The 18,770-nt window shown below is 41.1% G+C and overlaps 1 protein-coding gene across 1 annotated transcript in view; it reads right to left on the reverse strand.

The window, feature by feature from the left end:
* Positions 1 to 18,770, reverse strand: part of LOC106590196 (cadherin-7) — a 120,916-nt gene that overhangs the window by 21,316 nt on the left and 80,830 nt on the right. Inside the window, exon 9 of the mRNA XM_014180938.3 lies at positions 17,729 to 17,850. Within this exon, the coding sequence (XP_014036413.1) occupies positions 17,729 to 17,850 (122 nt within the window). The remainder of the gene's footprint in view (positions 1 to 17,728; positions 17,851 to 18,770) is intronic.

An 18,770-nucleotide genomic window follows, 5' to 3' on the forward strand; every position in this document is an offset into this window, starting at 1 on the left:
CATTTTTACTAACGCTGCAGATATTTACTTTAAAGCAGTATCCAAATCCATAGGATGTAGTGATCACAATATATTAGCCATATCTAGGAAAACCAAAGTTCCAAAGACTGGGGCTAATATAGTGTATACGTGGTCATACAAGAAGCTTTGTAGTGATTCATATGTTGATGATGTAAAGAATATTTGCTGGTCTGTGGTGTGTAATGAGGAGCAACCAGACGCTGCTGTCACGTCCTGGCCAGTATAAGGGTTAATTGTCATTGTAGTTTGGTCAGGACGTGGCAGAGGGTATTCGTTTTATGTGGTTCGGGGTGGTGTGTTTGTTGAAGGGGCATTTGATTTAAGTATTCCGGGGTTTTTGGGCACTGTTTGATTTTCATGTATTCTATGTTTAGTCTAGTGTGTCTGTTTCTATGTTTGGTTAATTGGGGTTGGGACTCTCAGTTGAAGGCAGGTGTTGTCTATTTGCCTTTGATTGAGAGTCCCATATATTAGGGTGTGTTTGTCTTTGTCATTTGTGGGAGATTGTTCTGTGTTTAGCCTTGTGCCTTGCAGACTGTTTGTTGATCGTTCGTTCTTTTTGTTATTTTGGTGTTCATTTTGAATTTATTAAAACGTCAAGATGAGCATACACATACCTGCTGCATTTTGGTCCTCCTTTACCGACGATAACCGTGACAGCTGCACTTGATGCATTTATGAAACTACTTATTCCAGTTACTAATAAGCACACACCCATTAAGAAAATGACTGTAAAAACTGTTAAATCCCCTTGGATTGATAAGGAATTGAAAAATTGTATGGTTGAGAGGGATGAGGCAAAAGGTATGGCAATTAAGTCTGGCAGCCCAACTGATTGGCAAACGTACTGCAAATTAAGAAATCATTTGACTAAACTAAATAAAAAGAAAAAGAAACTAGACTATGAAACAAAGAGAAATTATATAAAGAATGTTAGTAAAAAGCTTTGGGAAACCTTAAATGAAATTTTGGGAAAAAAGCCAACTCGGCTCCTTCATTTATTGAATCAGATGGCTCATTCATCACAAAGCCCACTGATATTGCAAACTACTTTAATGACTTTTTAATTGGCAAGATAAGCAAACTTAGGGATGACATGCCAGCAACAAACGCTGACACTACAATTCCAAGTATATCGGACCAAATTATGAAAGACAAGAATTGTACTTTTGTATTCCGTAAAGTCAGTGTGGAAGAGGTGAAAAAAATTATTGTTGTCTATCAACAATGACAAACCACCAGGGTCTGACAATCTAGATGGAACATTTCTGAGGATAATAGCAGACGATATTGCCACATCTTCAATTTAAACCTACTAGAGAGCGTGTGCCCTCGGGCCTGGATGGAAGCTAAAGTCATTCCGCTGCCTAAGAAGAGTAAAGCCCTCTTTCCTGGCTCAAATAGCCAACCAATCAGCCTTTTACCAACCCTTAGTAAACTTCTGGAAAAAATGGTGTTTGACCAGATACAATGATATTTTAGCGTAAACAAATTGACAACAGAATTTCAGCATGCTTATAGGGAAGGACACTCAACAAGCACAGCATTTACACAAATGACTGATGATTGGCTGAGAGAAATTGATGATAAAATGATTGTGGGGGCTGTCGTTAGACTTCAGTGCCGCTTTTGACATTATTGATCATAGTCTGCTGCTGGAAAAACGTATGTGTTATGGCTTTACACCCCCTGCTATATTGTGGATAAAGAGTTACTTGTCTAACAGAACACAGAGGGTGTTCTTTAACGGAAGCCTATCAAATATAATCCAGGTAGAATCAGGAATTCCCCAGGGTAGCTGTTTAGGCCCCTTGCTTTTTTCAATTTTTACTAACGACATGCCACTGACTTTGAGTAAAGCCAGAGTTTCTATGTATGTGGATGACTCAACGCTATACATGTCTGTTACTACAGCGACTGAAATGACTGCAACACTCAACAAAGAGCTGCAGTTAGTTTCAGAGTGGGTGGCAAGGAATAAGTTAGCCCTAAATATTTCTAAAACTAAAAGCATTGTATTTTGAACAAAACACTCACTAAACCCTAAACCTCAACTAAATATTGTAATAAATAATGTGGAAATTGAAAAAGTTGAGATGACTAAACTGCTTGGAGCAACACTAGATTGTAAACTGTCATGGTCAAAACATATTGATGCAGTAGTAGCTAAGATGGGGAGAAGTCTGTCTATAATAAAGCGATGCTCTGCCTCCTTAACAACACTATCAACAAGGCAGGTCCTACAGGCCCTAGTTTTGTCGCATCTTGACTACTGTTCAGTCGTGTGGTCAGGTACCACAAAAAAGGACTTAGGAAAATTGCAATTGGCTCAGAACAGGGCAGCATGGCTGGCCCTTTGATGTATACAGAGAGATGATTTTATTAATATGGAAGTCAATCTCTCCTGGCTGAAAGTGGAGGAGAGATTGACTTCCTCACTACTTTTATTTATGAGAGGTATTGACATGTTGAATGCACCAAACTGTCTCTCTAAGCTACTGGCACACAGCTCGGACACCCATGTATACCCCACAAGAGGTCTCTTCATAGTCCCCATGTCCAGAACAGACTATGCGAGGCACACAGTACTACATAGAGCCATGACTACATGATACTCTATTCCACATCAAGTAACTGACGCAAGCAGTAAAATTTGATTAAAAAAAACATAAATAAACACCTTATGGAACAGCGGGGATTGTGAAGCAACACAAACATTGGCACACACACACACACACACACACACACACACACACACACACAATAACATACATACACATGGATTTAGTACTGTAGATACAGTATGTGGTAGTGGTGGAGTAGGGGCCTGAGGGCACACAGTGTATTGTGAAATCTGTGAATGTATTGTAATGTTTTAAAATTGTATAAACTGCCTTAATTTTGCTGGACCCCAGGAAGAGTGGGGATCCATAATTAATACAAATACAAGGGCCATCATAGTGAGTGATATATAGTACACTGCCATTCCTACGTCTACAGTCCAGCATAGTATTTTGTCTCCACTGCTTCCAATGAAGTCATCCACAATAAGAACCTCAACCTAACAACATCCCCAAAAACCATGGATTGCATCCAAGCAAAGAAGTTCATAGTATATACCCCTTTCCTGCAGTCAAATGACCAAATCACCCTCAACTGGCCTCATGGGTGAAATGTTATTCATATTATTCAGAATTGTGTAATTAATAAACATACTTTATTTTTTAAATGCAGAAATCCGGTGTTTCTATGTCAAACAGTTTTGTTATATTTCAGTCTTCTGTGATGTATATAAAGTGTAATATTGGGATGCAAACTAAAAATGGTTCACATTTAAACTCTATATTTGACATGGTAGATTTGTTTAAGACTACCAAAAAACACTCTGTGTGACCCTGATTTAGCCCACTGCAGACAAAGCTTAAAAACACTTCATGCTAAATTATCACCTACTATCCACCATATTGAGGAATACATGTAAAGTAACCTCAGACAAAAACACAAAGTAACACAAAGGCAGCCAACGATCCATCATGGCTGAGACATGGATTATCAGTTGTCATCTTTGATTAAATGCTTGTAGTTACAAGCTGTCAGTTATTAGAAACTAGAGGAGGTGGAGAAAGACACCCTGCCAATTAGGACTGACAGACCCAGGGAGATTTTATCATCATATGTGATTTCATGAATATTGCATGTGCACTACTCCCTGGTGCTGAGATTAAAATTAGACAAAAAAAGTGATCTATTGGCAGAAATCAGAAATTCACTCATTGGTTTAGATGTGTGTATCATGGTAGATACAGTGAGCTACAGCTACAATACATCACATTATAGCCTGAACATGGAAGCACTGTATGCACATCTGCACAACATGAAATACATTTTCTTCACATGGTGCAATATATATTTATTATTTCACTGCATGTGCAGTGAAATACACATTTCAATACAAATACAGACATCCCTCTACATACAGTATGTGGATTGCCTTATCCCCTAATAATGAAGGATATGGGACTTCTTTGATGTTCTTTGAATATCACAATAAACTCATCTTGAGGAAGGTATCAATTTAATTCATGACTTGCAGTGAGAGGGAAGGTATATGTATAATGCCTTTCATTAGCAAGGCGGTGATGCAAACCTTTTCGTAAGCTCTTCGGCAGTGAATCCTCTAATGGTTCGAGTAGGAGACGGAAGGGAAAAGACACGGATGTAGACATAAATTCACACAGAGAGACATTAACAGTTGAACGGTGCCTGTCAGAGGCAAGACTGAGGAGGCAAATAAATCACAGAAATAGAGGGATTTTGAGTTTACATACGGCTGGGTCTCAGATCAAATAGATATAAAAGGGCAACCATGTCTTCATTTGTGCCTTTACGTCGGCACTGGATAAACACAGAGGAAGGCAGGGAATGTTTGCTCATTCAGAGTAACGTGCACACACACACACCTCCGTCCTTGCCGGTCCTACTGCTCCACAACCTGATTAGAGATAAATTACAGATAAATTGCCCCTCTATAAAGTTAGATGGCCTCCTAACTTGTCTGAGCTAAAACAAGATAAGGCAAAAGAAAACCTTACAAATGATCACTTTCAAAGTGTCTGGGTTTAGACAGGGCTGTAGAACGAGATCTCGATTTTATATCTTACCATTTGTTTTTTGACTGCGACAACAACCGTGATTGCTGCCTCTCTTTATAACGGCCGTACAGCAACTTGACACCTAACTCTAGTCGTGATTTAATTATCATCACTTGTCTCTAGAGCGGGCATAAAGAACACTGTCAAAAGTTTCATCATACGTAGGTGAAATTACACGTTTGCAGCACTCAACACGTCAGCATGGACAGACAATCCGGCGCATTAATTTGATTGGCCCACGTTTATCATTTACATCAGTCAGGCTGTCCATGTACAGATGATGAGGATCTTTTTCCACAACAAGATAACGGGTGGTATTGAAAGTTGAATCCAGAGTTCAAATATACACGGACTGTTACCATGGCTACGGGAGATGGGGGGGTAGATGGCTGGATGTCACCATGGGGTGATGTTGACACTGGGAGGGGGCAGGGCCCATGGTTTTCACACCCCTTGCTTCTCGCAGTTTCACTCCTGCCCCCACCGCGGCATCAACACCGAAAACAACACCCACATCAGTGACACAAGGCACATACAGTTTGCCCCGAATTAGTGATGGGGATTGAAGCTTCCTGTAGCATTGAGTTGTTATTTTTTTGCCAATTGTGTTGAAAAGCGTAGCCTTTTTTGTCTTCTGTCAAACCAATCAGGTGGTTGTTCGATGAAACAACTCTTCGGACGTCATTGATCATGTTCTTCTGATAAAGTGATACAAGCATCGGCACACTGCTTCAAAGTAAACTGCTTAGCGATTTCGACAAATGCATCGGAGCGCCAGCATCAAACGTAACATAATTTCCCCAAATCGACAAGACCTCACGCCCCCCACGCTTCCTAACCATCCACCCACCACTAATACCCCCACTGAGGCCCTAATTCAGACATACTCTGGAGTTTGATTGTAATCAATACTCACAATGGTCAACAAATACCATTGTTTCAATCTCCGTTCATTTATATAAGTCAGCCAGCTCAACTCTGGAATGTTGTGTATCAAAATAGTCTCATCCAGCCAAGAGACATAGACTAAGCAGATATGGATTGAACTCCAGTGTACCCACAGTACTTACTATTGAATTATGTAGTAAACTTTAGTATACCATAGAATATTATACTACACACTGTAGTATCCCTCAATCGTGTAGTGCTTACAATAACATGTTGTAATATACTGTAGAACACTATAGTAAATACTACAGTATATTACAGTAAATACTGCAGTATTCACCATAATGTTTTTGCGGATTTTAGTCTGGAAAAACACTACGGTGAATACTATAGTATTTATACCACAGTATACTATGGTATTTTTTTTATGTGGGTACACAAAAAAATGCTGGGTTAAAAACAACCAAATTTGTGTAAATATTGGACAGAACACACATTATTTGGACCCAGCCAGTTGGGTCACAAACAACCCATTGTTTCTTTAAATTGGGTTATTGATGCTGGGTTATTGAGCTATGATCCACCAGGTCAGATGAGAAGACTGGAGGCGTGGGTTAGTAGGGGCGTGGCTTTTAGATAGTCATTTTTGGCAACCCATGAGAGTACATGTATTTCCAGTTGTTAAATTTCCACATGTTAAATTTGAGCGCTGAAACTTTTGTAGTTTTAGTGAGGTTAACACAAGAGTATCAGTTCCTTAAGTGCATATGCATCTCTCAATTTTGGGATAGTTATCACTTGTGTAAACCTCAATAAGCTAACGAAGTCTCGGTGCTCAACCTTAACACGTGTTGACAATACAACAGAACAGATGAACCGGAATGACATTTACTCTCATGGGTGGCCAAAAAGAACAATCAAAAAGCCACACCCCTACTAAGCCATGTCCTACAGTCTTCTGATCTGACCCGGTGGATCATAGCTCAATGACCCAACTAAAAGCCAATTTATGCTTGAGCCGTACATTTGGTTGGAGGCTCCGTATGGAGGATGTGACGCAATTGCAGAGCCTCCAGAGGCATGCAGCGGGGAAATTGAGCACTCTACCGCATCACCGTGCACCTCCCAATTTTTTTTACAAAGCCGGAGGGATCCGTATAGCTCCGTATAGCTCCGCATTGATATGATTAGTTGACGGTAGGTGGGTCAGGAGGTCCTGTATAAACACAAAATCACTTCCTTGACAACTTCCTTCACAAAAGCTCTGCTCCGCAAAGCGCTAGAAGTATAAATGCTCTGACTTCTACGGAGACCGTATCGCAGTAAATGCTTTAATGACGCTGCTAACTACAGATTGACCATGCAGAGCCTTTAAGTGACCCAACTGGTGGGCAACAAATAACCCAACGTGTGTTCTGTCCACAGGCTGAAGTTTGAACATTTAGTCCACGATGGTCTTTATAAGATCTTAATTTGTAATCTGCTAAAAATTTGTATTTTTGTACAGAACCAGTAAAAAGTTTGGATGCACCTACTCATTCAAGGCTTTTTCTTTATTTTTACTATTTTCTACATTGTAGAATAATAGTGAAGACATCAAAACTATGAAAAAATACCTATGGAATCATGTAGTAACCAAAAAAGTGTTAAACAAATTAATTGAAACAAAGTAGCTACCCTTTGCCTTGATGACAGCTTTGCACACACTTGGCATTCTCTCAACCAGCTTCATGAGGTAGTCACCTGGAATGCATTTCAATTAACAGGTGTGTCTTGTTAAAAGTTCATTTGTGGAATTGAGTTCCTTCTTAATGCGTTTGAGCCAATCAGTTGTGTTGTGACAGGGTAGGGGTGGTATAGAGAAGATAGACATTTTTGGTAAAATACTAAGTCCATATTATGGCAAGAACAGCTCAAATAAGCAAAGAGAAATGACAGTCCTTCATTACTTTAAGACATGAAGGTGAGTCAATCAGAAACATTTCAAGAACTTTGAAATTTCTTCAAGTGCAGTCGCAAAAACCATCAAGCGCTATGATGAAACTGGCTCTCATGAGGACTGGCACAGGAAAGGAAGACCTAGAGTTCTCTCTTCCACAGAGGAGACTGCGTGAATCAGGCCTTCATGGTCAAATTGCTGCAAAGAAACCACTACTAAAGGACACCAATATGAAGAAGAGACTTGCTTGGGCCAAGAAACACGAGCAATGGACATTAGACCGGTGGAAATCTGTCTTTTAGTCAGATGAGTCCAAATGTGAGATTTTTGGTTCCATCCGCCGTGTCTTTGTGAGATGCAGAGTAGGTGAATGGATGATCTCGGCATGTGTAGTTCCCACCGTGAAACATGGAGGAGGAGGTGTGATGGTGTGGGGGTGCTTGCTGGTGACAATGTCTTTGATTTATTTAGAATTCAAGGCACACTTAACCAGCATGGCTACCACAGCATTCTGCAGCGATACACCATCCCATCTGGTTTGCGCTTAGTGGGACTATAATTTAGTGGGACTACACCTCCAGGTTGTGTAAGGGCCATTTGACCAAGAAGGAAAGTGATGGAGTGCTGCATCAGATGACCTGGCCTCCACAATCACCCAACCTTAATCCAATTGAGATGGTTTGGGATGAGTTGGACCACAGAGTGAAGGAAAAGCAGCTGTTCAGCATATGTGGGAACTCCTTCAAGACTGTTGGAAAAGCATTCCAGGTGAAGCTGGTTGAGAGAAAGCCAAGAGTGTGCAAAGCTGTCATCAGGGCAAAGGGTGGTTACTTTGAAGAATATAAAATATAAAATGTATTTAAATTTTTTAACACTTTTTTGGTTACTGTTTTTTCATAGTTTTGATATCTTCACTATTATTCTACAATGTAGAAAATAGTAAAAATAAAGAAAAACCCTTGAATGAGTAGGTATGTCCAAGCTGTTCACTGGTACTGTATATTGCGGGGATCATTTGAAAAAGAGACCAGGGTCTCAGTGAGAGGTTATATGAAAGTGTTTAAAAAAAAGAGAGAGACTGTGTACCTGAAGCTACCTGTCTGTCTGAGAACACTGAATACCTGAGCTAAGATGCTGTTGAGGGTCACCATATACACTATTTTGAATCGTGGTACACCCTTTTTACAGATTCAACTGAACTGTCCCTCTTTTTCTCTCTCCTGACACATGTGCCATGACATTATTGTTTTTCCGACTCCCCCCTTCAATTAAATGTTTTGTTTCTGACTATCATCTTCAAAAAACACCTATAATGAATCTAAATTGCAACAGGAAGAAGAAGTACAATACATGAAAACACACTTATTATTTTAATAGAACAAATTCTCAGAAAATTATGACAAATATTTACAACAGATTTAAATAATGAAGAAAATATATCAACCTCACTTTGGTAGCTATGATTAACTTCTGTTAGTTTTCCTTCTTCAATCAATAGAGGAACCCAATGGAAAACTAAAACAAACAAAACAAAGTAAGGGGACACTTGGTGGGACAAGGTCTATTGGGGCTGTGTGTTGGGTGAGAGGGGAGGAGTGGGGTGGGGTGGGGCGCAGGGTGGCAGATTGGGGCAGCAGAATGCCAAGAAAGTCCACTCATTTACGTAATAGCTACAATGATGGAAATGATTGTAAGCGTGTGACCTCTGCTCTCTCCCTCTTCCCCCCTCCTCTCCGTTGTAATATAAATTAATATTATGGCAGAAGACAGACGCACCGATGATCCGTAACAAGTAGCGTCTCTGGAGAGAGCCAGTGCCACGAGACGGCCCCTAATTAGGCCTGAATGATGGCAGGTTATTCCAACCATCACGCTCCCGGCTAATCTGTGCTACAGAGCCACACAGAGCCACAGTGTCTAAGCCGAACGGCAAACATTATGTTTTAATCTTACTGGCCAATGGGGGAGAAGTTCTCCAGTGGGCGGCTGTAGGTTTTAACTAAGCTTGTTGGGAAGTGGGAAGGCGGCTGCCCATGTGCAGATAGAGTCTATAGGAGTTTGTTTGTGTGCTCTCTGCTGTTCCATTCTCGAGGGTGGATGTATAGAGAGATACATGTTAATTAAAAAGATAGGGAGGCTCTGCTTTGCGTTGTACAGCTGCAAGGCTAACATGTCCACCCATCCTGATATGGAACAAACAGTTTGAGGGCTCCTTGTTATTCAAATTGGGTTTTTATCCTGCTCAAATGTCAACTTTTCCCGCTTCTTTTTATAATTTTTTTATTATATCTATATTTTCACATTTGCATAATGCCACAGGCAGTGCATTATATACAATTATGGGTTAAAAACAACCCAATTTTGGTAAATATTGGACAGAACACACATTGGGTTATTTTGACCTAGCCAGTTGGGTCACAAACAACCCATTTTTTTCTTTAAGTTGGGTTGTTGATGCTGAGTTATTGAGCTAGGGTCCACCGGGTCAGATGGTAAGACTGGAGGCGTGGCTTAGTAGGGGCATACCCATATGAAAAAATACTACAGTTTACTACAGAATACTACAGTACTTACAATAGAATTATGTAGTAAACTTTTACCATAGAATATTATACTACACACTAGTATCCCTCGATCCTGTTGTGCGTACTATAAAATGTTTTACTATATTGTAGAATACTATACTACAGTACTTTACATTTCAAGAACAATCCCCCAACACAGCCGTAGAAGGGGTGCTGTGTGTTATGTGCGTCACAATTGTCAATCTGGGTATTTGTTGCCTATGCTAGTTTCAAGTGCTAGTTTTCAAGTAATCAAGTGTAGCCGTCAGTCTGCAATTTATATTTATTGAAATTGGAAGTGGATTACGCTGGTAAAGTCAACATGTTCTAAACAGCTCTGTTGACAGACTTTATTCCGTGTCTCTATTCGTCCACATGGCTGCTGGCTGCGCTTTGCTACCATCTAAAATATCATGAAAGATTCCCATTATTTTGTTTCTGTAAGGACCCAAAAAACAGGTAGTGGGAGAACTTATTCATTTAAGTAAATACTTTTTTATGGTAAAAAAACGATGTATTATTAGCTAGTTAGGTAGCTGGCTACAGTAGGCCACTTTGTTGGCTGAGCTGCTAGCTAGCTAACTTTACATACTGTTTAGCAAAGTGAATTAAATGTCATCAGCTAGCTAACTTTCTATTAACCAGCTATCTTAATCTAATCATTGTAAATTAAAACTCAGTCTCCAAATACATTTGTAGATAACAGCCATTGAAGAGGTTGAAATTTCAGTTCCAGCTGTCAGTAAAGGGACAGTGTAGGCTACTGGATACTGGATAGGGCAGGTAATTTCGTGGGAGGATATTATGAAAAGATTATCCAGTTCAAGTCCCTAGAGGGGAGGAGTTTGAGGACAGAGAGATAATGGCAACATATTTTTCAGTGCTGTCAAATTTGAGTATAATGAAGCCTGTTTCTTTGTGATGTTTTCTGTCCTCAGATATGTTAAGCTGTGAAAGCCTGTTTGCATGTCCCAAGAGACTAAGGGTATATCCTATATGCCATGCCATACAGTATGTTATGACCTACCTATGTTATCAAAAGTATACAAAAATACAGTTAAAGATCACACACAATGTATAAACCTATTACATTTGGAGCAGGCCAACCCTACTGGAGGTTTGCTGGGTGTGCAGGGTTCAGTTTCAGCCCAGAAATAACACTCCTGATTCAACTTAGCAAATGTAATGAGTTGATAATCAAGTGTGCTATTGCTGAGCTGGAATAAAATAGGTCTGCTCACCCAGTAGATCAGGGATCAGTGGAGCAATGTTCGCCACCGCTGGAATGCCGTTTTTTTCTTCTCACCTGAAATCATGCTTCAGTAATATTAGCCTACTTGTTACTACTCAATTATCTACTGTTGTTTAGACTAAGATGTCTAATCTTTCCATATTAGTTATTTGTACATTTTGAAGTGAAGTGTTGATTCTTTGAAGTGAAGTTTTTAAACTTGTTTTAATTGTTAAATTATTATTTAAAATGAACTAGTGTCAATGTAGATTAATCATACATCACAATCCTGCAATAAAGAGGGGAGGGGGTTCTGTCTGTAATGTGTCTGCGTTTCCGTGTTGTATTCTCAAATAAACATTTCGTTTTTGTCTAGTTGTAAGATCTTCATTCTGTTTTATTTGATTGTCACTCTCTCTCAGGATATCAGCTACAGTATGTGTATCCATTTTGCAGCATATCATATGACATGCAACACAAATGCAGCCATAGGCCTACAGTACGATGGTATTACTGGCCTTATGGGCATCTGTCATCTGAAGCCGGAATAGCTAAACACACACATTGTTTACATGTTGAGCTATACGTTCTCAATTTAAAATGATACCAGTAGACAATGTTTGAGGGAAACCATATGCAAGATTTTGTACACCTTTTAAGTGCTGACATAAATTTGTTTAGTGTAAATCCAACCCTTGTAATTTCAGTACAGTATGACAATAAGGAGATGACTATTAGGTTACAGAAGATGAGCATTACAGGTGACATTTTATGAGGTTCATTTTATTTTGAGGTTCATTTTAGCAATGTTGCTTGCAACATGATTGCAGTTGTTCCCATAGACAGTGCATGGTTGCTGTATGTATCACTGACCTTGGATAAGTTAACAGAGCTAACCTTTTAGGTCACTAATATGCAGTTTTTCTTAACATTTTGTTGGCTTTATAATCTTGAGAAAAATTTTACTAGCGAGTAGCTAGCTAGTTAGTTATACCTAGAGTAGGTAGCTGACAAGGTTAGCTGACTTTTCTAAAAACAAACCTCATTGTGTCTAGCTACTTCTTTTTCCTCATGCTAGCCTTTACAGCCAAATATCACATTAGAAACATCAGAATTAAAAATATTGATTTGGCCAGCATTGTAGACCATTTCTACCCTCTTGCTGGAACTTTAGCTCACCTCGAAATAACAGAGAAATGCTGGGAAAACCAGCATGCTGCAAACATTCTAAAATGTTTTGTCACCTATGCTTGTTTTGTTGACAGATGCTCCTACGGCACTAATCTGGTGAGCACCTTTGGAGCTCCCCCCAAGCAATATTTGTCGTGTTGCTAGGCGTCACTGATTTACACCAGGTTTCCGACCCCTCTTTAGCTAATTTCTGCTATGGAACTTCCCCAGGTTTCCCGTTTTAGAGAAGCCTGGTTTGTGACGAGGCCAGGTGAAACCCAATGTGTGTTTTTTTAACCAGCGCTGGGTTCTTTTTAACCTCATAATATTTCAGTGTAGAAACTCAAAAATCAAATCAAATTTGATTTGTCACATGCACCGAATACAACAGGTGTAGACCTTAGAATGAACAGTCTATGACTAGGGTGGCTGCAGTCCTTGGCAATCTTTAGTGCCTTCCTCTGACACCGACTGGTATAGAGGTCCTGGATTGGCCCCAATGATGTACTGGGCTGTATGCACTACCCTCTGTAGTGCCTTGTGGTCGTAGGCTGAGCAGTTGCCATACCAGGCAGTGATGCAACCAGTCAGGATGCTCTCGATGATCCAGCTGTATAACTTTTTGAGGATCTGAGGATCCATGTCAAATCTTTTCAGTCTCCTGAGGGGGAATAGTCATTGTCATGCCCTCTTCACAACTGTCTTGGTTTGTTTGGACCATGATAGTTTGTTGGTAATGTGTACACTCAACCTGCTCTACTACATCCCAATCGATGAGAATGGGCATGTGCTCAGTCCACAATCATATTCTGTAGTCCACAATCATCTCTTTTGTCTTGATCACATTGAGGGAGAGATTGTTATCCTGCCACGTCTCTGACCTCCTCCCTATAGGCTGTCTCATTGTTGTCAGTGATCAGGCCTACCACTGTTGTGTCATCAGCAAATTTAGCGATGGTGTTGGAGTCGGGCTTGGCCATGCAGAGTACATTTATATTTTATTAATTTAGCAGACGCTCTTATCCAGAGCAACTTACAGTAGTGAATGCATACATTTCATACATTTTTTCCCCCCGTACTGGTCCCCCGTGGGAATCGAACCCACAACCCTGGCGTTGCAAACACCATGCTCTACCAACTGAGCCACACAGTACAGGAGGGCACTGAGCATACACCCCTGAGGGGCCCCTGTGCTGAGGATCAGCGTGGCAGATGTGTTGTTACCTACCCTTACCTCCTGGGGGCAGCCAGTCAGGAAGTCCAGGATCCAGTTGCAGTCGGAGGTGTTTAGTCCCAGGATCCTTCCCTTATTGATGAGCTATGAGGGCACTATGGTGTTGAATGCCAAGCTGTAGTCAATTAATAGCATTCTCAAATAGGTGTTGCTTTTGTCCAGGTGGGAAAGGATAGTGTGGAAGGCAATAGAGATTGCATCATCTGTGGATCTGTTGGGGCGGTATGCAAATTGGAGTGGGTCTAGGGTTTATGGAGTAATGGTGTTGATGTGAGCCATGACCAGCCTTTCAAAGCACTTCATGGCTACAGAAGGGTCAGTAATCATTTAGGCAGGTTTCCTTGGTGTTCTTGGGGACAGGAACTATGGTGGTCTGTTTGAAACATGTTGATATTACAAACTTGGTCAGGGAGAGGTTGAAAATGTCAGTGAAGACACTTGTCAGTTGGTCAGCGCATGCTCAGAGTACATATCCTGGTAATCTGTCTGGCCCTGGGGCCTTGCGAATGTTGACCTGTTTAAAGGGCTTACTCACATCGGTTACGGAGAGCATGATCACACAGTTATCTGGAACCGCTGATGCTCTCATGCCTGCTTCAGTGTTTCTTGCTTCAAAGCGAGCATAGAAGTTATTTAGCTCGTCTGGTAGACTCATGTCACTGGGCAGCTCGCGGCTGTGCTTCCCGTTGTAGTCCGTAATAGTTTGCAAGCCCTGCCAAATCCGACGAGTGTCGGAGCCGGTGTAGTACAATTCAATCTTAGTCCTGTATTGACGCTTTGCCTGTTTGATGCTTTGTCAGAGGGCATAGCGGGATTTCTTATAAGCGTCCGGGTTAGTGTCCTGCTCCTTGAAAGCTCTACTCTTTAGCTCAGTGCGGATGTTGCCTGTAATCCATGGCTTCTGGTTGGGGTTTGTACGTATGGTCACTGTGGGGCAACGCCATCGGTGCACTTATTGATGAAACCAGTGACTGATGTGGTGTCCCCCCAAATACCATCGGAAGAATCCTGGAACATATTCCAGTCTGTGCTAGCAAAACAGTCCTGTAGCTTAGCATCGGCATCCTCCTTTGAGTCACTGGTACTTCCGGCTTTAGTTTTTGCTTGTAAGCAGGAATCAGGAGGATAGAGTTATGGTCAGATTTGCCAAATGGAGGGCGAGGGAGAGCTTTGTACATGTCTCTGTGTGTGGAGTAAAAGTGGTCTAGTGTTTCCTTTTCCTCTGGTTGCACATATAACATGCTGGTAGAAATTAGGTAAACGGATTTAAGTTTCCCTGCATTAAAGTCCCCGGCCACTAGCAGCACCGCCTCTGGATGAGCATTTTCCTGTTTGCTTATGACCCGATACAGCTCGTTGAGTGCCGTCTAAGTGCCAGCATCGGTTTGTGGTGGTAAATAGACAGCTACAAAAATTATAGATGAAAACTTTATTGGTAAATAGTATAGTCTACAGCTTATGAGATACTCTACCTCAGGCGAGCAAAATATAGAGACTTCCTTAATATTAGATTTTGTGCACCAGCTGTTATTTATAAATAGACTCAGTCCGCCACCCCTTGTATGACCGGAGGCTGCTGTTCTATCTTGAAGATGGGCCGAAAACCCCGCCTGCTGTATGTTATCCATGTCGTTGTTTAGCCACAACTCAGTGAAACATAAGATATTATAGTTTTTAATGTCCCGTTGGTAGGATATCCTTGATTGGAGCTCATCCATTTTGTTATCCAATGATTGCACGTTGGCTAATAGGACTGATGGTAGAGGGGGTTTACTCACTCGCCTATGAATTCTCAGAAGGCAGCCCGACCTTCTCTCTTCATGCATATCACGGGGATTTGGGCCCGTTTCCAAGAAAGCAGTATATCCTTCGCGTCGGACTCATTAAAGAAAAAATCTTTGTCCAGTTCGAGGTGAATTATCGCTGTTCTGATGTCCAGAAGTTACTTTCAGTCATAAGTGATGGTAGCAGCAACATTACGTACAAAATAAGTAAAAAACAAGTTATAAACAACGTGAAAAAATTTACAAAATAGCACAGTTGGTTAGGAGCACGTAAAACGGCAGCCATCCCCTCCGGCACCATTCTCTTTAAAAAAAAGAAAAAAAAGTGGTGCTTTTGAACGAGTTCTGTCTGAAAAAAACATGTGTGGTACATATGGTTTAACAGGTCAACCATGACACATTGGCCTGGCACTTTTACAGGTATGAGGGAAGACATAATAATTAGACCATTGCGTTGACCAGACTTGTGTTTACTTTTAAATATTTTAAGTGTTTGATTGATCCTGCCTGGAGAGCCAGAGAGACTAGTGGTTTGAAGATTTGGGAGTATTCCATTAGTCCAATTTTGCCAGGCAAGCTCAATCAAGGATTTGAAAGAAAACGATTCAAGCACTGCTCCTGTAGGATCAGTTTAGCCTTTTAGATCGTTATGAATAAGATTACACAGACAGGGGAGACATGATCCTAGATCAGCACTCCTACTCTGAGTCAGACCCTGGGCTGCTTCTGACACACAACTGCAGTGTATGAGAACAAGGTAAGGAAGGTGATGGCACGTAAAAGCAAAGCAATTTCCTCATGTATCATGGTGTGACAAGGACAAATGCATGTGATGTATAGGCTAGCTTAAAGTACAGCAGAGAGCTTTTTATTGAAATAGAAAAAGCAAAGTGTCCTAAAAATAATGCTTTTCAAAAGGCATGGACAGGAGATGGAATGCTCTACAATATAGTCCAACATCTCAACACAATAATGTACTATTTTCAAACACCTCAATCAAGAAAATTAGAATTTCACTCCAAGGTAATGACTCATTTGTGGAGTGAGACCATTAAATATGTGCGAACAAGAAATGCCAACACATTGAAACTCTTAATCGACAAACAATCTACTTGAACAGGGATGGGGGAGACGGGCAACAGAAGTCTGTAGATCTGGTTAAGTTATTCATTCAGTTCTGCGTCAACGGGACTACCAAACTACCAATAGCCTTTAACGATCCTACAGACTTGAAGGCAAATTTTCCCCAAACCAAAGAGTTTAACTGGCTCCCATGGCAGAAGAGATTTATATCATACTGTGGTTACAAGACGAATGTGTAGGCTACATAAAACTGCTTTCATTTTCCAAATCAAATCATTTTGTTATTCTTGTACACCCCACTGTGATCAAGGGGAATGTAAATAACATATTTAAACAGGCCTAATAGCCATTCCCAAATCAATGCATCATTTTGATCAATCGTACTTATTCAGTTCTACATGCTTGCCTTTTCCCCCCTCTGATTGTATTTTCCAAATGCCAGGAGTAGACGAATTGCCATCGCAGCAGTCATTTGGCGACAATGAGGCCAAATGCTAAACACAGAGAGAATGTATTGCACGGCTAAAGCGTCTGACACGCCTTTCTGAAACTAAATTCCAGCCTTCCCCTGTTTCATTTGCATAATGTTGTGATGCATTTTCCGCTCCAGTGCCCGCCACACTGATCCTCTAATTATACACACACACACGCACACGCACGCACACACACACACACACACACTCCGAATGAGGAATCAGACCCGGGCAGACACCCACTCCACCCCAGCATGAAATATCATGTTACTGTATGATATCATTGTAGAGCCACGGGAAATTCAAACACTGTCATTAATTCAGCTGGCAGCAGCAGCAGAAATGACTGTAAGATTGCTAATTAAGGATACAAACACCAACAATACCTGCAGTTTGATCTAAAAGTGTCTCCCTGAAATTACCTCAAGCTTTGAAAGGGGATGATCCATACAGTCTGGGGCCGATTCAAGTTTTATTGGGAACATTGGTTTCCAAAGGCCGCAGGTTGCCAACCAATGGGAATCAAACAGTGTGTGAGGAACACACTAAATTATTAAATATCTGACATTTTAAAGGTATATAAGCAATGTATAGTAAATATGAACTGAATCAAAAAGGTTGGGGGATGTAGTACTGTACCAATAATTTCCTTCCCCATCAGAAAATGTACAGTATCTTCAGTTTCTCACCTGTCCAGGAGAGGCATTCTCACACAAGAGGGTCTCATACTCGATGGCAAATACCGGAGGGTTGTCATTGATGTCCAGCACTGTAATGACAGCAAAACCTTTTCCAACCTGGGTTGGATCATCTGAAAGACAGAGAGAAAAATAGTTCATATCATAGCTGATTCCAGCTAACTTTCAAAACTTTACCCTGTCTTAACTTTGTCACCCTCCTCCACTTTCCCTACTATCGAGCTTTCGCATGTCTTTTTAATGAATCACAAAGGTCAAGCAAAATGAACAAATTGTGGCCAAAAGTGCCCGTTCTAATAAAATATACAAGGCTTTCTCTATGAACTGGCATCCTTAGTTGCTCTGATAGGGATCAGCCAACATGATCAAGCAGCTGATTATGATTGGAGTGGAGCTAAAGCTGTGGTGGTAAAGGCTAGGGATGCAAAATAAATGGCATCCTATACCCTATATAGTGCACTATATAGAACCCAGCTCTGCTGAAAGCACTGCAGTATATAGCGAATAGGATGCCATTTCAGATGCAGGTGACTGCGTAGTTGTAGTACAGAGCATCCGGCACCACAGGCTCCACCACTGGCTCCCTTCTCTGACACCAATGTGGCACTGAATATAAACGGCTGGCTCCTGAGAGCCTGGATGGACGATGATTTAGCCTGGCGTCGGCAGCCACGCTGACAGGAGAGATGGCGCGCTGGCTGACATTCGGGAGCGGCTGATTTGACAGTAGTAAAAAGGACGTGTGGTACCCCGGGGCACAGATTTGTTGTCATTGGCATGTTTGGAGCAGAGTCAGAGTGCGGATGAAATGTGAGCGCTGACCGACCACGTCTCAAATGAACAAGAACCCTTAGCTAGAAGAAGTGCTCCTCTGCCAACTTTTGTCACAAAAAGCCCATTTACTATAAATAGTGTAAAAAGGCGTCCTGGGCTCTGAGAGAGACTGTTTGGATGCCTGATTCTACAGCTGCCACTTTCTGCTGTGAAGAGAATAGAAGTCTGACTGTGTCAGAGGCCAATGACTCCTCAGTGA

This window comes from Salmo salar, chromosome 29, assembly GCF_965601325.2.
Source record: "Salmo salar chromosome 29, fSalSal1, whole genome shotgun sequence".
Taxonomy (NCBI): domain Eukaryota; kingdom Metazoa; phylum Chordata; class Actinopteri; order Salmoniformes; family Salmonidae; genus Salmo; species Salmo salar.